Below are 27767 nucleotides of genomic sequence, written 5' to 3' on the forward strand. Positions count from 1 at the left end.
TTTATATTAATCCTACACTAATCCCATATTCCTACCAAACATCCCCACCTGTCCCTATATTTCCCTACCACCTACCTATACTAGTGACAATTTATAATGGCCAATTTACCTATCAACCTGCAAGTCTTTTGGCTTGTGGGAGGAAACCGGAGCACCCGGAGGAAACCCACGCAGACACAGGGAGAACTTGCAAACTCCACACAGGCAGTACCCGGAATCGAACCCGGGTCCCTGGAGCTGTGAGGCTGCGGTGCTAACCACTGCGCCGCCCCCGTAGGAAGGAACTTAAGCAAGGAGTCAGGAGGGCTAAAAGGGTCATGAAAAGTCATTGGCAAACAGGATTAAGGATAATCCCAAGGTTTTTTATAAATATATAAAGAGCAAGAGGGTAACTAGGGAAAGGGTTGGCCCGCTCAAGGACAGAGAAGGGAATCTATGTGTGGAGCCAGAGGAAATGGGCGAGGTACTAAATGAGTACTTTGCATCAGTATTCACCAAAGAGAAGGACTTGGTGGATGATGAGCCTAGGGAAGGGAGTGCAGATAGTCTCAGTCATCTCATTATCAAAAAGGAGGTGGTGTTGGGTGTCTTGCAAAGCATTAAGGTAGATAAGTCCCCAGGGCCTGATGGGATCTACCCCAGAATACTAAGGGAGGCAAGGGAAGAAATTGCTGGGGCCTTGACAGAAATCTTTGCATCCTCATTGGCTACAGGTGAGGTCCCAGAGGACTGGAGAATAGCCAATGTTGTTCCTTTGTTTAAGAAGGGTAGCAAGGAAAATCCAGGAAATTATAGGCCGGTGAGCCTTGCATCAGTGGTAGGGAAATTATTAGAGAGGATTTTTCGGGACAGGATTTACTCCCATTTGGAAACAAATGGACTTATTAGCAAGAGGCAGCATGGTTTTGTGAAGGGGAGGTCGTGTCTCACGAATTTGATTGAGTTTTTTGAGGAAGTAACAAAGATGATTGATGAAGGAAGGGCAGTGGATGTTATCTATATGGACTTCAGTAAAGCCTTTGACAAGGTCCCTCATGGCAGACTGGTACAAAAGGTGAAGTCACACGGGATCAGAGGTGAGCTGGCAAGATGGATACAGAACTGGCTCGGTCATAGAAGACAGATGGTATCAGTGGATGGGTGTTTTTCTGAATGAAGGGATGTGACTAGTGGTGTTCTGCAGGGATCAGTGCTGGGACCTTTGTTCTTTGTAGTATATATAAATGATTTGGAGGAAAATGTAGCTGGTCTGATTAGTAAGTTTGCGGACGACACAGAAGTTGGTGGAGTTGCGGACAGTGATGAGGATTGTCAAAGGACACAGCAGGATATAGATCGGTTGGAGACTTGGCAGATGGAGATTAATCCGGACAAATGTGAGGTAATGCATTTTGGAAGGGCTAATGCAGGTGGGAGGTATACAGTAAATGGCAGAACCCTTAGGAGTTTTGACAGGCAGAGAGATCTGGGCGTACAGGTCCACAGGTCACTGAAAGTGGCAACGCAGGTGGATAAGGTAGTCAAAAAGGCATACGGCATGCTTGCCTTCATCGGTCGGGGCATTGAGTATAAAAATTGGCAAGTCATGCTGCAGCTGTACGGAACTTTAGTTAGGCCACACTTAGAATACTGCGTGCAATTCTGGTCACCACACTACCAGAAGGACGTGGAGGCTTTGGAGAGGGTACAGAAGAGGTTTACCAGGATGTTGCCTGGTCTGGAGGGCATTAGCTATGAGAGGTTGGATAAACTCGGATTGTTTTCACTGGAACGACGGAGGTGGAGGGGTGACATGATAGAGGTTTACAAAGTTATGAGCGGCATGGACAGAGTGGATAGTCAGAAGCTTGTTCCCAGGGTGGAAGAGTCAGTTACTAGGGGACAGAGGTTTAAGGTGAGAGGAGGCAAAGTTTAGAGGGGATGTGCGAGGCAAGTTCTTTACACAGAGGGTGGTGAGTGCCTGGAACTAGCTGCCGGGGGAGGTGGTGGAAGCAGGTACGATAATGATGTTTAAGAGGCATCTTGACAAATACATGAATAGGATGGGAATAGAGGGATACGGTCCCCGGAAGTGCAGAAGGTTTTAGTTTAGGCAGGCATCAAGATCGGTGCAGGCTTGGAGGGCCGAATGGCCCGTTCCTGTGCTGTACTGTTCTTTGTTCGTCCTCCCAAAATGCATCACCTCATACTTCTCAGGATTAAATTCCATTTGCCACAGCTCCGCCCATCTAATCTAAGGCTTTCATCCTCATTATTTATGTTTTCTCTTTGGCCTCCTCATCTCGAGAGACAATGGATAAACGCCTGGAGGTGGTCAGTGGTTTGTGAAGCAGCGCTTGGAGTGGCTATAAAGGCCAATTCTAGAGTGACAGGCTCTTCCACAGGTGCTGCAGAAAAATTTGTTTGTCGGGGCTGTTACACAGTTGGCTCTCTCCTTGCGCCTCTGTCTTTCTTCCTGCCAACTACTAAGTCTCTTCGACTCGCCACACTTTAGCCCCGTCTTTATGGCCACCCGCCAGCTCTGGCGAACGCTGGAAACTGACTCCCACGACTTGTGATCAATGTCACAGGATTTCATGTCGTGTTTGCAGACGTCTTTAAAGCGGAGACATGGACGGCAGGTGGGTCGGATACCAGTGGCGAGCTCGCTGTACAATGTGTCTTTGGGGATCCTGCCATCTTCCATGCGACTCACATGGCCAAGCCATCTCAAGCGCCGCTGACTCAATAGTGTGTATAAGCTGGGGATGTTGGTCGCCTCGAGGACTTCTGTGTTGGAGATACGGTCCTGCCACCTGATGCCAAGGATTCTCCGGAGGCAGCGAAGATGGAATGAATTGAGACGTCGCTCTTGGCTGACATACGTTGTCCAGGTCTCGCTGCCATAGAGCAAGGTACTGAGGACACAGGCCTGATACACTCGGACTTTTGAGTTCCGTGTCAGTGCGCCATTTTGCCACACTCTCTTGGCTAGTCTGGACATAGCAGTGGAAGCCTTTCCCATGCGCTTGTTGATTTCTGCATCTAGGGACAGGTTACTGGTGATAGTTGAGCCTAGGTAGGTGAACTCTTGAATCACTTCCAGAGCGTGGTCGCCAATATTGATGGATGGAGCATTTCTGACGTCCTGCCCCATGATGTTCGTTTTCTTGAGGCTGATGGTTAGGCCAAATTCATTGCAGGCAGCCGCAAACCTGTCGATGAGACTCTGCAGGCACTCTGCAATGTGAGATGATAAAGCAGCATCGTCAGCAAAGAGGAGTTCCCTGATGAGGACACCACCAATTTTTGTGTCATCTGCAAACTTACTGATCATACATCCTATATTCACGTCTAAATCATCAATGTACAGCAGAAACAGGAAGGGTCCCAGCACCGATCCCTGCAGTACACCACTGGTCACCGGCTTCCACTTGAAAAAACAACCCTTGACATCACCCTCTGCCTCCTGCCACTAAGCCAACTTTGGATCCAATTTGCCAAATTGCCCTGGACCCCATGGGCTCTTACCTTCTTAACCAATCTCCCATGCGGGACCTTATCAAAAGCCTTACTGAAGTCCATGTAAACTACATCAACTGCTTTACCCTCATCTACACATCTAGTCACCTCCTTGAAAAATTCAATCAAATTTGTTAAACATGATCTCCCCCTAACAAAGCTATGCTGACTATCCCTGCCTCTCCAAATGGAGATTAATCTGTCCCTCAGAATTTTTTCCAATAGTTTCCCTACCACTGATGTTAGACTCACTGGCCTGTAGTTACCTGGTTTTTCCCTGGTACCACATTCGCCATCCACTGGCACCTCTCCTGTGGCCAAAGAGGATTTGAAAATTTGTGTTAGAGCCCCTGCTATCTCCTCCCTTGCCTCACATAACAGTCTGGGATATATCTCATCTGGGCCTGGGGATTTATCCACTTTTAAGCCCGCTAAAACAGCTAATACCTCCTCCCTTTCCATGCTAATTTGTACTCGTATATCACACTCCCCCTCCCTGATCTCTACACCTACATCGTCCTTCTCCATAGTGAACACAGAAAGCACTAGTTTACTATTTAAAACTTTTTATAAGTAGAAACTTTTCCTTGACTGCACCAAAGTTTTTAGTTACTACGTTACATGTTTGACCCCTGCAGCTGATTCTGTGACGTGTCCCACATTTACTCCTTCATTGACTGTTACGAGGTTGTTGTAAAGGCATCATTGTGTGATGCTGAGCCACATAGTTCCTATATCCAGCCTGTACTGTTCTTAGTAATATGGGCTAGATTTGGATTTGACTTGAAAAATTATCCAGAATTCCTGCTCTTGGTCATTGTCTAGTGACCTTTGCTGGGATGTGTGGCTGACCATAGACATTGCTGCTCACCATTTAATGTCACTGGTGAAGAATGACTGGTGAAATTCTGGAGACAGTTAAAGCCACTTGGACCAGCTCTCTAATGAGATTCAGCGCTGAGATGGGAGAACAGGAGGGAGACACAGTAACAATTTTCACAAAATGAATGTTTGTTTGCAGATCTACAAAGATGCTCGTGAGTGCCTGACACTGTTGTCCCAGAGGCTGGGGTCACATAAGTTCTTTTTTGGAGACTCGTAAGTGGATTAATCTTTCTCTTCCCATGGAGATGGTAAAGGGTTAGTTTTGCTTCATTATTGATGCCAGTGCTGACAGAGTAGGCAATAGGTGGGCCTGACTGACAGGTGAGCCTGGGACAGGTTTCTGGGTCTGTTAAGCCTGAACCAGCCTCAAGTCAGATTGTGCAGAAGGCAAGAGAGGAGCTTTGAAGGAAAATGGAAAATTTAAATGAAAACAAGACACACTCCTTCCTCTTTGACTTTTGCCAGATCAAATATTTAAGTTATTGAGTTTCTTGATCATAAAATGAGCTGTCACTGCCCAGCGTGGTAAACTGGGATCTGGCACCATTCGACTTGCACAATTTCGCAGCTGCCAAGAATGTTGTGATTGTGGGACAGGACTCTTTGTGGCTCAATGTTTAGGAGGGACGTTGCTGTTCTGCAACGTGGTTTATTGTTTGACTGACGTTCAAAGTGTTCGCAGTCATATCTAATAAAGGCAGAAAAAACTTTGAGGAGAAATTGGCATAGCAACTTTTTCAATAATGCAGATTTTCTGGTCCTGTTTGTAGTTGGGATTGCTCCCATCCCCAGGCAACTTTATGCAGTTGGATCGAAAGCTGCTGCCGGTGCCACCTGAGAATGGATGACTGATTCAGGCGCCTCAATTCACATGAAGCTGCAATTGAATTTGGATGAAATTGCCAGCTGTACTCTTATAGTTGCAGGGATAGCTGGTACAACCCTGTCCTTTCATCTTTGAGACAAGATGCTGTAACAGAGCAATGAGCTCCTGGCTCTGAAACCCAAGGGCAAGTCCAGCTGATTATTTTAAACACTTTTACTGCCATTGTTTGATGTGACTGTTCATTGCTACTGATGCTTAATCTGCAGTACAACGAATCGACAACATCTCTAAAAGGTGATTACCCTCAAAAAAGGGGACTGCTGGGCTCGTTAGGACCCATCACTCCTGTTAGAGTTAACCTGCTTCCTCTATTTCCAGACTCCAGCACCAGTAATCCCTGACATTCAGGCTCTAGCGCGCTGCCCATCCCCAACTCCGTACTGAGAAGAGAAGCACACTGGATTACTGTTAACAGTTATGGTCTCAATATTAGAAAAAGGATATAGAGGTGCTTGAGAAGGTTCAAAAAAGCTTAACAAGGGGGATACAGAACTAAGAAGTTATAACTATCAGGAAAGATTGAAGAAGCTGGGGCTCTTTTCTCTAGAAAAAAAAAGGCTGAGGGGTGACCTGATGGAGATCTTTAACATTATGAAAGGGTTTGAAAGCATGGACATAGAGACCAAAACTAGGGCCCATAAATAAGACAGTCACAATAAGGAGAAATTTCTTTACCTGGAGAGTGGTAAGAATGTGGTACTTGCTCCCACAAGGAGTGGTTGAAGCAAATAATATAGATGTATTTAAGAGGAAGCTGGATTAACAAATGAGAGAGAAAGGAATAGAAGGATATGGTCAGATGAAGACAGGTGGGTGGGGTGAGGCTTGTGTGTAGTATAAACACCAGCATGGACTTGCTAGGCTGAATGGCCTGTTTCTGTGCTGTATAATCCATGCAACTGTGTAGAGAGTCATGTATCTAACACAATGGAATTACATCTCCTCCTGAATGCGCTGACTTTCACTGGGGTTCAGGTCCCCTCATCTCCTGAAGGAGCTGACTCTCACTGGGGTACGGGTCCCCATCCTCTCCTGAAGGTGCTGAATCTCATTGGTGACATATTACCAAGCCAAATTAAACCCCATTCATTTGTTGTCACTGGGTCAAAATCCTGGAACTCCCTTTCTAACAGCTGTTTGGGAGTACCTTCACCACATGGACTGCAGTGGTTCAAGAAGGTGGCTCACCACAATCTTCTTGAGGACAACTAGGGATGGGTAATAAATGCTGGCTTTGCCACCAATGTTGTGTTGCATAAAAGAATATAAAGAAAAATGCACAGACCCACTGCCCAGCAGGATCGGATCTACACATTGTTGGCTTTTTGTATGACTGAAAAGTTGCATTGTTCTCCGGAACAGGAATTCATATTGTCTGCAGTGTGTGCTATTTCCCTGTGGGCTTTTGTCCACGCAGTGGTTAGCACCTCACAGCTCCAGGGACCTGGGTTCGATTCTGGGTATTGCCTGTGCGGAGTTTGCAAGTTCTCCCTGTGCCTGCGTGGGTTTTCGCCGGGTGCTCTGGTTTCCTCCCACTGCCAAAGACTTGCAGGTTGATAGGTAAATTGGCCATTGTAAATTGCCCCTAGTGTAGGTAGGTGGTAGGGAATATGGGATTACTGCAGGCTTAGTATAAATGGGTGGTTGTTGGTCGGCACAGACTCGGTGGGCCGAAGGGCCTGTATCTCTAAAATAAATAAAAAAAATAATCAGGGTATCTGTGCTGAATGATGTGTGATGTGTCTCCCATTCTGTTTTAGGCCCAGCTCCTTGGATGCCATCGTCTTTGGACACTTAGCACCACTTCTGAAGGCAAAACTGCCCAACAGCAAACTGCAGCAACATCTACGCTCGCTTGATAACCTGTGCACACACTGCACATCCATCCTTTGTCTTTACTTCCCAAACGATGGCTCAGGTAATCTAAGGATGAACCTGGTTGAGGTTCCCTCAGCTTATAGCATTCTCGTTTGTTATTTGTGGGATCTTGCTGTGTAGACATTTGCTGCCATGCTATATGACTCTATGACAATAACCACATTTCAGGAAGTCATCCACTGATTGGAAAGTAGTGCAGAGTTGTCATGACAACAAGCTGCTACGATGTACGTACTTTCCTTCCATTCTTTGTTTTTCACATTCCTATTTTGTTTCAGACCCTGAATGCAGCTCCAAGAAAATTCACCTGAATAACTCATCAGATTCCGATGAAGATCCTCACAAGAGACGCAACCAGATCCTATCGGTGATGGTGGGGCTCTCGGCCATGATTGGTTACGCTTTCCTTAGTGGTATACTCTCCATCCAACGAGTATCAACTCACAATGCACTAAGGCAGCCTTCCCCACTAGATGATGATGATGTTGAGGGGGGACAGTGAGGAGGGGGGGTGGGCGGTGCAGCAGTGTGAGAGTGGAGGGTGTAAGGGAAGAGTCTGTGAGCAGGCAGGACCATTTCCGCAAGAATATTGCCCAGCCCGAAAATGGATGATAAGTAGATTCTAGATTGTAATGTTTTTTGCAAAGTTTGAAGACTTGATAAGCTCAGGGTCTTAAATCCTGCAGCACAGGTCAGGGCCAAGAAAATTACAGTTCAAAACTCAAACCCATAAAAGAATATTGAAATGTTAGATTACTGTGGTCACTGGGGGTCTCTAGGCGCAGCTGCACTGTAATACTGAGCTGACAGGGACAGTGTCTCACTGTTTTGCAAATTCATGTCCAAATTATCAGTGAAGTTTTATTTGATGAGGTTGACTGCCAGGAATTGGATACTGTAGCCTCTCATTTGTATCTCACAATAAACAGAAGGTTGATTCTGTTTTGAAACTTGGTCAAGATATGGTAAGGTTTCCAAGGTCGCGATTCCACCATGGGAATAAATGTACAAATTCTTAAAAAGGTGAAATTAAATCTCCATCTGATGCTCATTAACTCAGAAGGTTTTAGTTTGGGCTGTAACTACTCTGTCTTAAGTTTGGAATCCTGAGTATTTTCTGTTTTACTGTCTATCTCTTTCTCCCCACCACCACCAATCTGCATCTTCCCTGGTCAGTTGAGACTTCCAAAGATAGATAATCTGTTGGTCCTGATCTCTGAATGTGCTATTCAGGACACAGGTATCCTGCTTTCTGGAAGGTGTCTTTGCAGCTTGACCAATTTCCACTAAGAGCAAGTTAAAATTTCTCAAAGCAGCTTCTGTATCTGCTCAGTTTATCCAAGGATAGTACGTGAAAAGGGAGGTGTATGAGCTGTATGTGAATGATTGACCATGATAGGGGAGAGCAGTGTTAAAACTAGACACGATCATTTTCTCATTGACTCTCGCTAGAGAGTACCAATCATTAACCCAATAAAATAATCCTTTCAGTGGCTGTTTAACTAGTTTGGCTCAGTCAGCAGTCATTTTCATGTGAAATTTAGCACCTCAGTGGTGTCTGATATAGAAATGTTCTTTCATTTACTGACAGGCTAGGTGCCAGTTCTCTAATCTTTAAGGATGATATTTTTATGCTACTCAATGGCCTGTTTTTCAGGGACATAGTTTTATTTTGAACTGTAGAAAATGTAACAGCAGCTTTGACCAATGAATAAAAATGTTGAAAAGCAGAATGCGTCCACAAAAACATCCTTTTATTTTTATGCTCATCGGTGCCAAGATGATGGAGGAAGTGCTGGAGTATGTTAGTCAGCTTGAGTGTGCAGTGCTGTTGCAGACATTTCAATACCTCTATCTCCATCGCATTGGAGATGAAGTTGACAAGCAGGCTTATCAATAGCTGCAGCATCTCAATGTGACTACAGCTCGTGTACTTTGTTGTTGATGGGAATATCTGTTGTCATGTTCAGTATGAGAATTAAATATATTGTATTATTCTGCTGTTAACATGGCCTGTCTCTTTAAAACCGTTCATTCGTTGGAGCAAAGGTTTCTGCAGGGCTGCAGCACCATTACTGGTAGGAGGGTGTAATTACTGTGGGACAAGTTTACATAAGCAAATTCCATTAAAAATGTGGACATAATTTATAACGGGAGAAAAGTTGACACAATCGGCAAATGAAGTGTTTTCTAGACTGGAATGCACACAGACATAACATATAGATTATATTGAGAGAGTATTGGGCCTATTGGCAGTTGACCATAAAAAACATGCTACGTTACAAAGCTGAGGATAGGCTCTATGTGCTGCTAACCTTGGCTCTGAATGGTAGCTATGTTCAAATGACTTGTCCCTTGGTCCTGCACTGCTCCCCTTGTTGTACTTAAGACTGGGATCATTATGGGAAGGTACTGTAACAGGGGGGAAAAAAACATGGGTACGTATTAAGAACCAGAAATTCAATCCTGACCCCTGTCTCACCTTCCCTCAGTAAACTTGATATCAAAAGTTCTACAGTCCATATCCAAATGCACCAAGTTATGTTCACCATTACTCCACTGTGTTAGCTGACCTGCACTGGCTCTCAATGTGGCAAACCTCAAATTTATAATTCTCAGCCTTGTTTTCAAAGCCCTCATGGCCTTGCCCCATCCTGTCTCTGTACTCTTCCAATTCTGGTCTCATGCCCATTTAATCACTCCACCATTGGCGATGTTGCCTTCAGCTGCCTCGCCCCAAAGCTCTGGAATTCCCTCCCTAAACTTCTCTGCCTCTCTCTACTCCTTTTAACCTACCTCTTGACCAAGCGTTTGGTCATCTGCCCTAATATCTCTACATAGCGCTTGGTGTCCAATTTCATTTGATAATGCTCTTGTGAATTGCCTTGCAACGTGTTACTATGTTAAAGATATTATATAAATGCAAGCTACTGTTGCTGTGCAGATTGGGAGCAAAATCTCAATTGTAACTTTTATCATTTCTCTCTGAAATTTACACTTTATTGACCATTTCCTGCTATTGTTTCTGCAATGTGAATTACGGTGTCCTGAGTGGATTCTGTTTTAACTCGGTCTCAAATTTTGCCAGGAACAGGGTGAAGTAAGGTCATCCTGCCCACTGCCAGTATAGTTCTGTAGGTGGTGAATTTACAACTTTTTGTAAAACCACTCTTGGGTCTAAATTCAGCTAACTCCCCTCCCTACACGTAAGCACAACTCAATTTTGGTTTCTGTAATCTCCATTGTACTGGTCGGGGGAGGGGGGGTACAGGACGGTAGTTGGAACAACCCTCTTGATTGGAGTCTAGTAACAAACCATTGTTCTTATCAAGTAAACACTAAATGTGGAATCTGAGGAAAGGTCGTAATGGTTCAGAGAAGCTGGTCTTTGTTTGTAGTCTCCCCCTTCCCAACCAGTGAAAAATTTCTCACCTCGCCAACACAGATGCTGGGCTCAATCGCAGCCCTGACTCCCAAACTTGCAGGCAGTGGATCAGTCAAAGTGATCTTTACACTGGATGCAGAAAATAAACAGCCCAGGCATCTTTCTGCATTTATCTGCTGGCAATGGGCCAAAGCCACCCCAGCAGCATGTGGCTGCTTTTATCTGCTGGCAGGGAGCCAGATTCTCCAGCAGCCCAGGCCAGGTCTGCTTTTCCCCATTGGGAATGGGCCAGATTCTCCAGCAGCCAAGCCTGGGTCTGCTTTTAGCTGCTAGGTGCAATGTCCCAGAATCGACTCCAGACTGCAAAGGACAAGCAGCTTTGGCCCAACACTACCACCTATTGGGAAACGTGCAGTAGAGCAGATTGCAGCTTGTGTCACTACCTGACGATCGCTGCCCAGCCACGTAATGCCACTGTCTCCGATACAAGGTAGAATGGATGAGAAACTCGAGGCAGGAGACTGATACAAAGTAATGGTGAATTTAAACAGGAGGTGAGGGTGGAGTGGTTAAAATACAAATGGATGGATTATAGCAGCAGTGAGCAGCGAATCCCTGACATTCAGAACCATAGAAGGGCCTCAGGATCAATGTTCAAAAAAGGTAGCGAAAGGCACTATATAAATTCAAGTCTTTCTTTCAAGAAAAGCTTCTGTTGGTTACTGCAGGAAGTGCAACCAAAACTAATTCTATCAAGACAAACATAAGCACGCAAGGATATAGAACAGGAAGAGGTGGAAACGTTTGCATTTATATAGCACCTTTCATAACCTCAGGATGTCCCAAAGCGCTTTACAGCCCATGAAGTCATAGGGTCAGAGTCGTACAGCATAGAAACAGGCCCACCGTGTCCATGCCGACTATAATGCCTATCTATACTAATCCCACCTGCCTGCATTAATTCCATATCCCTCTATGCCTTGCTCATTCAAGTACCTGTCCAGATGAGTCTTAAATGTTGCTACTGTTACTGCCTCCACCACCTCCTCAGGCAGCTCATTCCAGATACCCACTATTCTTTGTGTGAAGAATTTACCCCTTTGATCCCCTTTAAACCTCCTCCCTCTCACCTTAAATGTATGCCCTCTAGTTTTAGTCACCCCTACCATGGGAAACAGACTCTGGCTATCTACCCTATCTATGCCTCTCAATTTTATATACTTTTATCATGTCCCCTCTCAGCCTTCTTCACTCCAGGGAAAACAGACCCAGCCTATCCAATCTCTCTTTATAACTCAAGCCCTCTAAACCAGGCAAAATCCTTGTGAATCTTTTCTGCACCCTCTCTAGCTTAATCACATCTTTCCTGTAGTGCGGCGACCAGAACTGCACACAGTACTCCAAATGCAGCCTAACCAACGTTATGTACAACTGTAACATGACGTCCCAACTCTTGTACTCAATGCCTCGGCCGATGAAGGCAAGCATGCCATACGCCATCTTCACCACCCTGACTACCTGTAATGTCACTTTCAGGGAACTATGTACGTGCACCCCAAGGTCTCTGCTCAACAACACGCCCCAGGGCCCTGCCATTCACTGTATATGTCCTGCTCTGGTTTAACTTCCCAAAATACATCACATTGCACTTGTCTGTGTTAAATTCCATTTGCCAATCCCTTGCCCACTTTCCCAGTTTATCTATATCATGTTGTAACCTAAGACAACCTTCTTCACTGTCCACTATACCACCAATTTTGGTGTCATCTGCAAACTTACTAATCATGCCCCTTACATTCACAAACAAGTCATTAATATATACGACAAACAACAGAGGGCCCAGCACTCTTGAAGTGTAGTCACTTGTAGTGTCGAAACGCAGCAGTCAATTTATACACAGCAAGCTCCCACAAACAAATGTGATATTGAGCAGATAATCTGTTTTCATGATGTTTTAGGGATAACTCCCCTGCTCCTCTTCAAAGTAGCGTCATGGGATTTTTTTATGGCAATCTGAGAGGGCAGACAGGACCTTGGTTTCGGGTCTCATCTGAAAGATAGCACCTCAGTCTCCTTCAGTACTGCACTGGAGCGTCAGCCTTGATTTTTGTGCTCAAGTGGTACCTGAACCGACAACCTTCTGACTCAGGCGAGAGTGCTACCAATTGAGCCACACTGACACTCAGAAGAGCTGTCTGAGGTACAACAGACCACGAATGGAGCAGAATCATACCACCCCATTGTGCCTGTACCGACTCTGGCAGAGCTAACCAATCAGTCCGACTCCCCGACTCTCGTCCCAAAGCATAGTGATTTTTTTTCTTTTCATGTATTTATCCAATTCCTTTTTGAAAGTTACTATTGAATCTGCATTTTATATTTAGCAAAAAACAGGATAAAAGATCCAAAAATGTATCCAACATTTGACATTTTAGCATTAAAAGGGAGGAAGTATTAGCTGTTTTAGCGGGGGCTTAAAAGTGGATAAATCCCCAGGCCCAGATGAGATGTATCCCAGGCTGTCATGTGAGGCAAGGGAGGAGATAGCAGGGGCTCTGACACAAATTTTCAAATCCTCTCTGGCCAAGGGGACTGGAAGACAGCGAATGTAGTACCATTATTCAAGAAGGGTAGCAGGGATAAACCAGATAATTACAGGCCGGTGAGTCGAACAACAGTGGTTGGGAAAATATTCTGAGGGACAGGATTAATCTCCACTTGGAGAGGCAGGGAATAATCAGGGATAGTCAGCACGGCTTTGTCGGGGGGTGGAGAGCGTGTCTAACTAACTTGTTTGAATTTTTCGAGGTGGTGACTAAATGTGTAGATGAGGGTAAAGCAGTTGATGTAGTCTACATGGACTTCAGTAAGGCTTTTGACAAGGTCCCACATGGGAGATTGGTTAAGAAAGTAAAGGCCCATGGGATCCAGGGCAATTTGGCAAAGTGGATCCAAAATTGGCTTAGTGGCAGGAGGCAGAGGGTGATGGTCCAGGGTTGCTTTTGCGAGTGGAAGCCTGTGACCAGTGGTGTACCGCAGGGATCGGTGCTGGAACCCTTGCTGTTTGTAGTGTACATTAATGATTTAGACGTGAATATAAGAAGTATGATAAGTAAGTTTGCAGGTGACACGAAAATTGGTGGTCTCAAATAGTGAGGAGGAAAGCCTTAGATTACAGGACGATATAGATGGGCTGGTAAGATGGGCGGAGCTGTAGCAAATAGAATTTAATCCTGAGAAGTGTGAGGTGATGCATTTTGGGAGGACTAACAAGGCAAGGGAATATACAATGGATGGTAGCACATTAGAAAGTACAGAGGGTCAGAGGGATCTTGGTGTACTTGTCCATAGATCGCTGAAGGTAGCAGTAAAGATAGATAAGGTGGTTAGGAAGGGATATGGGATACTTGCCTTTATTAGCCAAGGCACAGAATATAAGAGCAGGGAGGTTACAATGGAGCTGTATAAAACACTAGTTAGGCCACAGCTGGAGTACTGTGTACAGTTCTGGGTGCCACATTATAGGAAGGATGTGATTTCACTGGAGAGGGTGCAGAGGAGATTCAGCAGGATGTTGCCTGGGCTGGAGCATTTCAGCTATGAAGAGAGACTGAAAAGGCTAGGGTTGTTTTCCTTAGAACAAAGAAGGGCGGGGGGACATGATTGAGGTATACAAAATTATGAGGGGCACAGATAGGATAGATACCAAGAAACTTTTTTCCTTAGTGGAGGGATCAATAACCAGGGGGCACAGATTTAAGGTAAGGGCAGGAGGTTTAGAGGGGATTTGAGGAAAAAAAATTTCACCCAGAGGGTGGTTGGAATCTGGAACGCACTGCCTGAAGAGGTGCTAGAGGCAGGAACCCTCACAATATTTAAGAAGTACTTAGATGAGCGCTTGAAATGCCATAGCATACAAGGCTACAGGCCAAGTGCTGGAAAATGGGATTAGAATAGTTCGGTGCTTGATGGCCGGCACGGACACGATGGGTCGAAGGGCCTGTTTCTGTGCTGTATAACTCTATGACACAAGCCTGTGCTCAATGGCCTTATTGCACTGCAAGTTGTAAATAAGGTGTTTTTGGAAAAAAGTTACATTTTCTCTATTGATAGACATGCACAAATAGTCGAATATGCTCTCAGTCGGATCTAAGTGTTTCACTTATTTTAAGGATCTTGGAGAACAGCTGGCTTCAATTACTCCTTGGGTTCATTATTTCAGGCCAAGCTTGTGGAGACCAATTAAAAACGAACATTTCAGTGTGAGCCTTGAATGTATTAGAGGGAGGCAGAGCAACAGGCAGACAGGAAAAAGATGGAAGTCGACAGACAAAGAGTGGGAGAGAGAGAGGAACAGTTTGCAGATTGAGGACAGCATCTGACCTTGGATTTGGCAATGACACCAAGTGGAAACCACTGGCAAAGGAGGGGAAACGAATGATGGGAGAGGGGCAAGTCACCCCCAGGCCTGTTCTTTCATGCACTCATCCCACACCAACCCAGTGACGGTACATGGGTCAGGGCAGAAACACAACAGCAGACTGATAAAATAAACGTAAAAGGGGCTTTTAAAATACCACAGGACTAAGACGGACTTGTATACCAGCTCCTGACACACCTTAGTGGAATACCCGATTCTGGCACCGATAATGAACGGAAACTGCAGCATTACCTGGGTGGTTGGTATTAGTCAGGATTTCGTCCCGTCTTGCTCTCAAATCTTTTGCCAGCCTTGATGGTTTCATACAAAAGATAACGGTACTTTCTGTGGTAACATCAGTGGGGACATCATGTTGCAGTACTTCACATTGCACACACAAACCACCAAGGTCCCCCCAAAACTCTGCCATCACGGTTTATCAGCTAAAAATACAAGAGAAACACAAACTGTTATAGCAGCTTTTCATCCTATTTTCACCCCTCCTCTACTCTCCTGAACATGCCAACTCTTACTAGGGTACAGTTCCATGAGCACTAGGTGTCCTCCAATACTTGATCCAACAGCCCAGTTATTAATGCATCAGTCCAGCATTCGCCAGAGCTGGCGGGCAGCCATAAAGACAGGGCTAAATTGTGGCGAGTCGAAGAGACTTAGTAGTTGGCAGGAAAAAAGTCAGAGGCGCAAGGGGAGAGCCAACTGTGCAACAGCCCCAACAAACAAATTTCTCTGCAGCACCTGTGGAAGAGCCTGTCACTCCAGAATTGGCCTTTATAGCCACTCCAGGCGCTGCTTCACAAACCACTGACCACCTCCAGGCGCGTATCCATTGTCTCTCGAGATAAGGAGGCCCAAAAGAAAAAAGAAAGAAAGTGAGTGACAACAGTGTCCCAGCCACACAAGAACTAGCCCAAAAGAACTGCTGATTGTGATCAATGCAGGAAGCCCAGAGACTCAGAGCCACTGTCACTACTCTTTCCCCAGTAGAGAACAGCAAACAGCACAATGTTAAAATGTTGAGCTGCTCAAAAGATTTTATTGCAAGACTGCAACATTTGGCTTTTGACAGTAGAGGGCAGGAGGTATGTTTGTAACATGAGATGAAAACATAGTTGGCATCCACCCTGTAACTGACAATTGATCCCAGAGTTGGATTTATGCTCGGACTAATTTAGAGGCAGCAGAACGTGACCATCCCTGACAAAAACAGCAATTTATTCATTGCTTGAAGCAGTCAACCCTTGGGGTAAGATCAGTTTTTTTGGAGATACGTTTGGCCTTTGCTTTCAGCTCGGCCCCAAGTGGAAGGATGGAAGCTAACCGAAAATATCCACATTGTTCCATTTAGGTGACAACACTTTCCCTGTGACTAGATCGCCAAACTGTTCATTAACAAAACAAAAAGCATGTCTAAACATCAACTGTATCAAACAATTTAACCAGAGAAGCGTTAGTAAAATTAGAAATGCTGCTTTTAAGTTTCCATTTTCTTCCCAACATGTCTGGTGGCTTGAACTCTTGCTGGGTTCCACTGAAATTTGCCACCTTTAGAGCCTCACCTGAGCATCCAGTCATGTGAAAGTCAGACAGCGCCAGCACTCTATTCACCTGTAGGCTCGATGCAGCTGAGCCTGAACTAGTCTTCATGCGCACACAGTAAAGCCATTGAAGGTTAGCCGGTGGTGGTTCAGTCTTTTATTATTGATGTTTTTTCCTTGGCACTTATGTGAAGCAAATGACCAGTCCATGCCTGGATATTATTCAGGTCCCCCTGCAGGCTAGCAAGAGTGGCTTCATTATCAGACAGGAGTTGCAAGTTGAGCTGCAGAATTGTCTGTGGAGGGAAGGTTATTGATAAAGCAGCTGAAGATGACTGGACTGAGGACACTGTCCTGATAAACTCCTGCAGCGATTTCCTAAGCTTGAAAAAATTGGCCTCCAATAAGTGCAACTATCTTCCTTTGGGTCAGGTATGATTCCAGCTACTGAAGGGGTTTCCCTTTAACCCCCAAGACCTCAGCTTTACTTGATGCCAGTTAAATGTACAAAATGGCAGCTGAAGTTTCAATAACGAATGAACCCCAATAGATAACAGTTGGGACACTGTGCTGGACAGCATGACCTCAACCTGTAATAAACTAAAGGTTGAATTGAAATTAATCTCAGGGTATATCACACCTGTCTACCTGTGCAGATGGAACCCTAGAAGGGAGGATGTTCGAGAAACTGTGATGAGTAGGGCACAATCCTCTATCCGTTCTTATCACATCCAAACAATGTGCCTCATGTAGAAACTGCAATGTGACTTCCATAAAATCACAAAGCACCACATTGACCTGGGAAATGACCCACTGGAATCCGCACATAGCCACGATCATGGGTTTCACCCTAACTACATTCAATTGAAGTGATAGGAGAAACTTCCCTCCAATCTAATCAATGTCAATTAAAGCACAAGGGAAGATCACCCAGAAAAAAAAACAAGCATTCCGAGTTTGAATGAAGTAAATATTTTTCTGAGACAGGACAGTGCCAGAGACCCACAGTTAAAAGTGGCGGTGGGGAGTCAGGGCGAGTGCATTAAAACAAACAGGGAAAGAAATCAGTGTGGCATCACAGGAAAGCAGGTAAATGATTGGTTGGTTAGTATTTCTCTTTATCTCTCGAAAGTAGGCATTTATTTAAACTAGGGGCTGGGATGGGAAATTAAAAATTTCAATCAGGGTAAGTATAACACTTAAGTGAACTAATAAGAGTATTAACGCAGAGCAGGTCTGGAGGCAATAATTAAAATTAATAGTTTTAACAAGGTACTAAGTGGATTCTAAAAGAGGGAAGAGATTTTTTTTTAAGCAGGTGGATGCTTCGAGTGGATCAGTCGCTTAGTCCGGATGGCTTGCATCCCACGTTGTTAAAGGATGTGAGAGTGGAGGTCGTGTTTGCTACAATCTTCCCGAGATACGGGGAGGTGCCAGAGGATTGGAGAATGGCAAATGTGACACCCCTACTCAAGAAAGGGTGTAAGGACATTCCTAGTAACTACAGGCCTGTTAGTTTAACATTATAGAGTCATAGTGTCATTTATGGTATAGGAGGCGGCTATTCGGCCCATTGAGTCTATACTGGTTCTCTACGGAGCAATCCAGTCAGTCTCACTACCCCACTCCATCCCTATAGCCATGCAAGTTTATTTCTTTCCAGTGCCCATCCAATTTCCTTTTGAGATCAGTGATTGTGTCCACTTTCACCACTCTTGAAGGCAGCAAGTTCCAGGTCACTACCATTTGCTGCGTAAAAAAGTTTTTCCTTATATTCCCCCTGCATCTCTTGCCCAAAACCTTCAACCTGTGTCCCTTGTCCTTGTACTATCAGTTAATGGGAGCAGCCTTTTCTTGTCTGTCATAATCTTATAAACCTCCATCAAATCTCCCCTCAATCTCCTTGGCCCCAGGAAAAACAAACCCAGCTTTTCCAACCTAACCTTGCAATTAAAATCCCCCATCCTGGAACCATTCTGGTAAATCTCCTCTGCACCCTCTCAATGACCATAGGAAAAGGAGTAGGCCATTCAACCCATCGAGCCTGCTCCGCCATTCAATATGATCATGGCTGATGAATGCCTTTTTCCTTCACTATCCCCATATCTCTTTATGTCATTGGTATTTAGAAATCTGTCAATCTGCTTTAAACATACTAAATGACTGAGCTTCCACTTCCCTCAGAGGGTTGTGAATCTTTGGAATTCTCTACCCCAGAGTAAAGAAATTTCTCCTCATCTCAGTCCTAAGTGGCTTCCCCCTTATTTTGAAATGTCCCCTGGTTCTACATTTCCCAACCATGGGAAACATCTTACCTGCATCCACCCTGTCTATCCCTTTAAGTATTTTGTAGGTTTCAATGAGATTACCTCTCATTCTTCAAAACTCTAGAGAATACAGGCCCAGTTTCCCAAACCTCCCTTCAGCGGACTGTCCCGCCATCCCGGGAACAAGTCTGGCGAACCTCTGTTGCACTCCCTTTATGGCAATAATATCCTTCCTAAGGCAAGGGGACCAAAACTGCACACAGTACTCTAGGTGCGGTCGAACCAAGGTTCTATACAATTGAAGCAAGACTCCACTACTGCTGTACTCAAATCCTCGAGATAAAGGCTAACACACCATTAGCCTTCCTAACTGCTTGCTGCAACTGCATGCTAGCTTTCAGTGACTTATTGATGAGGACACCCAGGTCCCTTTGTACATCTACACTTTCTAATCTCTTACCATTTAAGAAAAACTCTGCATATCTGTTCCTCCTACCAAAGTGGATAGCCTCACATTTTTCCACATTATCTTCCATTTGCCATGTTTTTGCTCACTCACTAAGTCTGTCCAAATCCCCTTGAAGCTGCTTTGCATCTTCCTCACATCACACATTTCCGCCTAGTTTTGTGTCATCCGCAAACTTGGAAATACTACATTTGGGGTCCCCACATCCAAATCATTGATATATATTGTGAACAGCTGGGGCCCAAGCACTGATCTTTGCGCTAACCCACTAGTCACAGCCTGCCAATGTGAGAATGACCCATTTATTCCTACTTTCTGTTGTCTGCCTGTTAACCAATCCTTAATCCATGCCATTATATTACCTCCTATCCCATGTGCTTTAATTTTGCTAACCAACCTCCTCTGGCAGACTTCATCAAAAGCCTTCTGAAAATCCAAGCATACTACGTCCACCGATTCCCCTTTATCAATTGTTAGTAACATCCTCAAAAACTCTCCAAGCATAGAAAAGTTACGGCACAGAAGGAGGTCATTCAGCCCATCATGTCTGTGCCAGCTGAAACAACTAGCCGCCCAATTTAATCCCACCTTCCAGCACCCAGTCCGTAGCCTTGCAGGCTACAGTACTTCAGGTGCATGTCCTGGTATCTAATAAATGAGTTGAGGGTTTTTGCCTCCACCACTGATCCAGGCAATGAATTCCAGACACCACCAGCCTCTGGTGAAAAAAAAACTTTTCCTCATGTCCCCTCTAATTCTTCTCCCAATCACCTTAAACCTGTGCCCTCTGGTATTTGTCCTCTCCGCTAGGGGAAGCAGGTACTTCTTGTCTACTCCATCTAGGCCCCTCATAATTTTGTACACCTCAATTAAGTCACACCTCAGCTTCCTCTGGTCTAAGGAAAACCCTAGCCTATCCAATCTTTCCACATAGCTGCAACTTTCAAGCCCTGGCAACATTCTTGTAAATCTCCTCTGTACTGTCTCCAGAGCAATTATGTCCTTACTGTAATGTGGTGACCAGAACTGTAAGCAATACTCCAGATGTGGCTGAACCAGCGCTTTATACAGTTCCGGCATCACATCTCTGCTTTTGTATTCTACACCTCGGCCAATAAAGGAAAGCATTCCATAAGCATTTTTAAAAAAAAATCTACCTGTCCTGCCACCTTCAGGGAGCTGTGGAAATGCACTCCAAGGTCTCTCACTTCTTCTAACCCTCTCAATATCTTCCCGTTTATTGTGTATTCCCTTGCTTTATTTGCCCTCCCCAAATGCATTACCTCACACTTCTTTGGATTAAATTCCATTTGCCACTTTTCCACCCACTCAACCAAACCATTGGTATCATTCTGCAGTCTACAGCTATCCCCTTCACTATCAACTACACGGCCAACTTTTGTGTCATGTGCAAATTTCCCAATCATGCCTCCCACATTTAAGTTCAAATCATTAATATATACCACAAACAGCAAGCGACCCAACACTGAAATAAAAGCAAAATACTGCGGATGCTGGAAATCTGAAACAAAAACAAGAAATGCTGGAATCACTCAGCAGGTCTGGCAGCATCTGTGGAAAGAGAAGCAGAGTCAACGTTTCGGGTCAGTGACCCTTCTTCGGAACTGTTCCGAAGAAGGGTCACTGACCCGAAACGTTGACTCTGCTTCTCTTTCCACAGATGCTGCCAGACCTGCTGAGTGATTCCAGCATTTCTTGTTTTTGACCCAACACTGAGACCTGTGGAACGCCACTGGAAACAGCTTTCCATTTGCAAAAGTATGCGTCGACCACTACCCTCACTGAGCCAATTTTGGATTAAACTTGCCACATTCCCCTGAATCACACGGGCTTTTATTTTTCTGACCACAGTCTGCCGTGTGGGACCTTGTCAAATGCCTTATTAAAATCCATGTAGACCACATCCAGTGCACTCCCCTCATCAATCCTCCTCGTTATTTCCTCAAAAAAATCATTTAAGTTAGTAAGACACAACCTTCCCTTAACAAATCCATGCTGACTATCCCTGATTAATCTGTGCCTAAGTGGCTGTTTATTCTCTCAGAATGGAACCAATAGGTTCGTCAAACATGATTTCCCATTCATAAACCCATTTGACTCTGCCCAATCAGACTATTTTCCAAGTGTCCATTTATCACATCCTTTTTAATAGATTCTAGCATTTTCCCTACGACAAATGTAAGGCCAGCAGGTCAACAGTTCTCTATTTTCTCTCTCCCTCCCTTCTTAAATAGTGGTGTGACACTTGCCACCTTCCAATCTGCAGGAACTGTTCTCGAATCTATAGAATTTTGCAAGATGATCACCAATTCATCCACTATCTCCATAGCTACCACCTTCAACAGTGGCGCAGTGGTTAGCACCGCAGCCTCACAGCTCCAGCAACCCGGGTTCAATTCTGGGTACTGCCTGTGTGGAGTTTGCAAGTTCTCCCTGTGTCTGCGTGGGTTTCCTCCGGGTGCTCCGGTTTCCTCCCACATGTCAAAGACTTGCAGGTTGGTAGGTAAATTAGCCATTATAAATTGCCCCTAGTATAGGTAGGTGGGAGGGAAATATAGGGACAGGTGAGGATGTGGTAAGAATATGGGATTCGTGTAGGATTAGTATAAATGGGTGGTTGATGGTCGGCACAGACTCGGTGGGCTGGAGGGCCTGTTTCAGTGCTGTATCTCTAAACTAAACTAAACTAAACTCTGGGTCCAGCCCTCATTAATTTCTCCAATGCAACCTTCTTACTAATTTCCTTCAATTTCTCATTCTTCCTAGTCCCTTGGATCTCTAATTCTGGGAGATTTCTTGTATCTTACTCAGTGAAGACAAACACAAAGTAATTATTTAGCTTCTCTGCCATTTCTCTATTCCGCATTATAAATTCTCCTAACTCTGCCTGTAATGGACCCGCATTTGTCTTAACCAAATTCTTCCTTTTTACATACCAATAGCAGCTTTTACAGTCCATTTTATGTTTTTTGCTAGTTTACATTCATATCCTATTCTCCCTTTCTTTGTCAGTTTCTTGGTCCTCCTTTGCTGTATCCCAAAATCCTCTCAATCCTCAGGTTTACTATTATTTCTGGCAACTTCATAGGCCTTTTCTTTTAATCTTATACAATCCTTAACTTGCTTTCTATTTTTCTAAAAAGATTTTTCTATCTTTCCTAAAGTGTGGTGGCCAGAACTGGACACACTACTCTAGTTGGAGCCTAACCAGAGCTTTATAAAGGTTCACAGAATAATACAGTGCAGAAGAGGCCCTTCGGCCTATCGAGTCTGCACCGATACATTAGAACACCTGACCTGTCTACCTAATCCCATTTGCCAACACTTGGCCCATAGCCTTGAATGTTATGACGTGCCAAGTGCTCATCCAGGTACTTTTTAAAGGATGTGAGGCAACCTGCCTCTACCACCCTCCCAGGCAGGGCATTCCAGACCGTCACCACCCTCTGGGTAAAAAAGTTCTTCCTCAAATCCCTCTTAAATCTCCCGCCCTTCACCTTAAACCTGTGACCCCCTCGTAACTGATCCTTCAACTAAGGGGAACAGCTGCTCCCTATCCACCCTGTCCATGTCCCTCATAATCTTGTACACCTCGATCAGGTCACCCCTCAGTCTTCTCTGCTCCAGTGAAAACAACCCAAGCCTATCCAACCTCTCTTCATAGCTAAAATGTTCCATCCCAGGCATCATCCTGGTGAATCGCCTCTGCACCCCCTCCAATGCAATCACATCCTTCCTATAATGTGGTGACCAGAATTGCACACAGTACTCCAGCTGTGGCCTTACCAAAGTTCTGTACAACTCCAACATGACCTCCTTGCTTTTGTAATCTATGCCTCGATTGATAAAGGCAAGTGTCCCATATGCCTTTTTCACCACCCTATTACCCTGCCCTTCTGCCTTCAGAGATCGATGGACAAACACGCCAAGGTCCCTTTGTTCCTCGGAACTTCCCAGTGTCAGGCCATTCATTGAATACTTCCGTGTCACATTACTCCTTCCAAAGTGTATCACCTCACACTTTTCAGCGTTAAATTCCATCTGCCACTTTTCTGCCCATTTGACCATCCCATCTATATCTTCCTGTAACCTAAGACACTCCACCTCACTGTTAACCACTCGGCCAATCTTTGTGTCATCCACGAACTTACTGATCCTACCCCCCACATAGTCATCTATGTCGTTTATATAAATGACAAACAATAGGGGACCCAGCACAGATCCCTGTGGTACGTCACTGGACACTGGCTTCCAGTCACTAAAACAGCCGTCTGTCATCACTCTCTGTCTCCTACAGCTAAGCCAATTTTGAATCCACCTTATCAAGTTACCTTGTATCCCATGTGGCATCTTGTCAAAGGCTTTGCTGAAATCCATGTAAACTACATCAACTGCACTACCCTCATCGACACACCTGGTCACATGCTCAAAAAATTCAATCCAATTGGTTAGGCATGACCTCCCTCTGACAAAGCCATGCTGACTATTCCTAATCAAATTTTCCCTCTCCAAGTGGTGATAGATTCTCCCCTTCAGAATTTTGTCCAATAGTTTCCTTACCACTGATGAGAGAGTCACTGGTCTGTAGTTCCCTGGCTTATCTCAACAACCTTTCTTAAATAGTGGGACCAAATTAGCTGTTCTCCAGTCCTCTGGCACCTCCCCCGTGGCCAAAGAGGAATTAAAAATTAGGGTCAGAGCCCCTGCAATCTCCACCCTCGCCTCCCACAGCATTCTGGGACACAAATCTTCCAGACCTGCAGATTTGTCCACTTTTAAGCCTGCCAAAACCTCCAATACCTTGTCACTTCCTCTGACAATTTGCTCAAGAACCTCACAGTCTCTCTCTCTAATTTCCATATCTACATCCTCATTCTCTTGGGTGAAGACAGATGTGAAGTATTCACAGTGGCGCAGTGGTTAGCACCGCAGCCTCACAGCTCCAGTGACCCGGGTTCGATTCTGGGTACTGCCTGTGTGGAGTTTGCAAGTTCTCCCTGTGTCTGCGTGGGTTTTCTCCGGGTGCTCCGGTTTCCTCCCACAAGCCAAAAGACTTGCAGATTGATAGGTAAATTGGCCATTATAAATTGTCACTAGTATAGGTAGGTGGTAGGAAAATATAAGGACAGGTGGGGATGTTTGGTAGGAATATGGGATTAGTGTAGGATTAGTATAAATAGGTGGTTGATGTTCAGCACCGACTCGGTGGGCCGAAGGGCCTGTTTCAGTGCTGTATCTCTAATCTAATCATTCAACACCCTACCAATGTCCTCTGGCTCCACCCACAAATTTCCCCCATGGTCCCTAATGGGTCCTACTCTTTCCCTGGTTATCCTCTTCCCATTGATATACTTATAGAATATCTTGGGATTTTCCCTACTTTTACCAGCCACAGCTTTCCCATATCCCCTCTTTGCTCTCCTAATTGCTTTCTTAAGCTCCATCCTACACTTTCTGTATTCCACCAATGCTTCCATTGATTTTCTCTCCTTGTATTTGCTAAAAGCCTCTCTTTTCCTTCTCATCGTACCCTGAATGTTTCTGGTCATCCATGGTTCTCTGGGCTTGTTGCTCCTACCGATTACCCAAGAGGGAACATGTTGGGCCTGTACCCTCCCCACTTCCTTTTTGAATGCCCCCCACCGCTCCTCTGTAGATTTCCCGACAAGTAACTCTTTCCAGTCTACCTTGGCCAGATCCTGCCTTATTTTACTAAAATTCGCTCTCCCCCAATCCAAAACCTTTTTTTGCAACTTGTCTATTTCTTTCTCCATAACAAGCTTAAATTGTACTATGTTATGGTCGCTATCACCAAAATGTACCCCCACCAACACATGAACCACCTGTCTGGCTTCATTCCCCAGAATTAGGTCCAGCACTGCACCCTCCCTTGTTGGATCCTCTACATATTGAGCCAGAAAGTTTTCCTGTATACATTTTAAGAACTCCACTCCATCTAAGCCCTTAACACGATGACTATTCCAATTAATGTTGGGAAAGTTGAAATCACCTAATATAATTACCCTATTATTTTTACACACCTCTGCAAATTGCGCACATATTTGCTCCTCAATTTCCCGCTGACTATCTGGGGGTCAACAATAAACACCGAGCAATGTGGCTGTCCCTTTTTTATTCCTAAACTCTACCCATAAAGCTTCATTTGATGCCCCCTCCAAGATATAATCTCTCCTTACTGCAGTAACTGACTCCTTAACTAATATTGTAACGCCCCCTCCTCTTTCTCACCTGAAGATTCTATATCCCGGGATATTGAGCTGCCAATCCTGCCCCTCCCTCAACCATGTCTCCGTGATGGCTACTATATCACAATTCCACATGTCAATCATTGCCCTTAACTCATCCGTTTGACCTGCAATACTCCTGGCATTAAAGTAGAGGCCTTCCATCCTGCTCTTACTCCCTTGAAACTTACTTCCGCTGTATTCCCTCTGACTTGTTTGCTTTCCAGTGCTTAGATGTGTCCCTATTCTGCTAGGACTCTGCATCCCCTCCCTCTGCCAACTTAGTTTAAACTCCTCCCAACAGCACGAGCAAACCTGCCAGCAAGGATGTTAGTCCCCCTCTGGTTCAGATGTAGACCGTCCTGCTTGTACAGGTCCCACCTTCCCCAGAAACAGTCCCAGTGGTCCAGGAATCTAAAACCCTCCCTCCTGCACCAACTCTTAAACCACGCATTCAACTGTGCTATTCTCCTATTTCTATACTCGCCAGCACGTGGCACTGGGAGTAATCCAGAGATTGCAACCCGAGAGGTCCTGCTTTTTAGTCTACTGCCCAACTCCCTGAATTCTTGATGCAAGACCTCATCCCTCTTTCTACCTCTGTCATTGGTACCAACATGTACCATGACCTTTGCCTTACACCCTCCCCCTTCAGGATGCCCTGCAGCCGTTCAGTGACATCCTGGACCCTGGCACCAGGGAGGCAACACACCATCCTGGTGCCACAGTAGCACCTATCTGTTCCCCTGACTATAGAATTGCCTATTACTATTGCTCTTCCTCTCTTTCCCCCTTCCTGTGCAGACAGGCTGCTTGTGGTGCCAGAAGCTTGGCTCTGTCCGCACTCCCTGGAGGAACCAGACTCATCAGCCTCCAAAATGGAATACCGATTTGCAAGCGGGACCCCAAGGGACTCCTGAACTATCTGCCTGTTTCTCTTGGACTGCCTGGTGGTCACCCATTCCCTTCAGCTGCGGTGTGACCATCTCTCTGCACATGCGAACCACAATGCTCTCAGACACACGGATGCTCCACAGTGTTTCCAGTCGCCGTTCCAGCTTTGAAACCAGAGCTTCCAGGAGCTGCAGCTGGACACACTTCCTGCACACATGCTGGTCCCAGGGACTGGAAATGTTCCCGGATTCCCACATGCAGCAAGAGGAGCAAACCACGGCTTCAAGCTCTCCTGCCATGACTAAACCCTTTAAATTTAAAACTATGGAAGATTATTGAAAAAAACAATTAAGTCTTGCTCAAACAATGACTTCCAATTCAATCCACTTTGAAAAATACCCACCAGGACCTACTCACCAGTCAGCTGTGCTCTTTGGAAGATCTCGGCTCCCCTCACTCTGAGGACAGGGAGGAAATGAAAGGAGCTCCTCGCTCCCTCCTCACCGAACTTCCTCAGTTACCAAACTTCCACTCTAGCACTCAAATGCAACCCAAGTCATCACTCCAATGCAAACTAAGTCAGCACTGTAAGATGGCCCACTTTTATACTGACTGACTCTAGCCCCTGAAAACTGGTTTAAGCCAATTCTCTAATTAACAAGGTGCAGCTGCAAGCAGAGCCTGAGTGAACCCTGTTTAAAGCTGGTCTAAAACTCACCTTCTCCTCCCAAACAGCAACTGTTAAGTTAATCTGCTAAATAAAAGACAGATTAAACTTAAGATAAAATTAACCCTTAATTATCCTGTTACCAAACTTCCACTATAGCACTCAAATGCAATCCAAGTCAGCACTCCAGTGCAAACAAAACAGTATAACTTTCCTGCTTTTGTACCACATGCTTCTATTTATGAAGCCCAAGATCCGATATTGTTTTGCTATTGTTCTGCCACCTTCAAAGATCAATGCACATGCACCCCCAGGTCCCTCTGTTCCTGCATTCTTCAGAACTGCGCCATTAAGTCTATATTACCTCACCCTACTTATTCTGCCAAATGCATCACCTCAAACTTGTCTGTATTCTCAGACAGCAAAACAAGAAGTAAAAACCACTGAATCCCTTCACGTTTAAAGTAAACTTTCAGATAGTGAAATAAATGGTGATTAAGATAGAAGCTAAAATATCAAACTTTAACTCTTTAAATGTGTGGAATTTATGATAATGAAGAAGTTTGACATTCCACAAATATAAAATTAGTTTTTTTTGGCCCAGTGAGGGTTTATCAGTAATTACGAATTTAGTATGCCTTTAAAAACCCAGTTATAACCCATTCAACAAGATGCAACTTTTTCAAGGATTTTTAT

General features: G+C 44.9%; 2 protein-coding genes across 3 annotated transcripts in view; one reads left to right on the forward strand and one right to left on the reverse strand.

Annotated features, from left to right (window-relative positions):
* Positions 1–9147, forward strand: part of mtx1b (metaxin 1b) — an 85657-nt gene extending 76510 nt beyond the window's left edge. For both annotated transcript variants that reach the window (XM_068022834.1, XM_068022835.1), the window contains exons 6-8: positions 4523–4599; positions 7033–7190; positions 7429–9147. In XM_068022834.1, the coding sequence (XP_067878935.1) occupies positions 4523–4599; positions 7033–7190; positions 7429–7652 (459 nt within the window). In that variant the 3' untranslated portion in view covers positions 7653–9147. The remainder of the gene's footprint in view (positions 1–4522; positions 4600–7032; positions 7191–7428) is intronic.
* Positions 772–27767, reverse strand: part of LOC137356948 (mothers against decapentaplegic homolog 4-like) — a 178922-nt gene continuing 151926 nt past the window's right edge. The window contains exons 14-15 of the transcript XR_010971115.1: positions 15208–15398; positions 772–3219 (exon numbers count right to left, since the gene is read on the reverse strand). The gene's annotated coding sequence lies outside the window, so the exon portion shown is untranslated. The remainder of the gene's footprint in view (positions 3220–15207; positions 15399–27767) is intronic.

This window comes from Heterodontus francisci, chromosome 46 (assembly GCF_036365525.1).
Source record: "Heterodontus francisci isolate sHetFra1 chromosome 46, sHetFra1.hap1, whole genome shotgun sequence".
Classification (NCBI taxonomy): Eukaryota; Metazoa; Chordata; class Chondrichthyes; order Heterodontiformes; family Heterodontidae; genus Heterodontus; species Heterodontus francisci.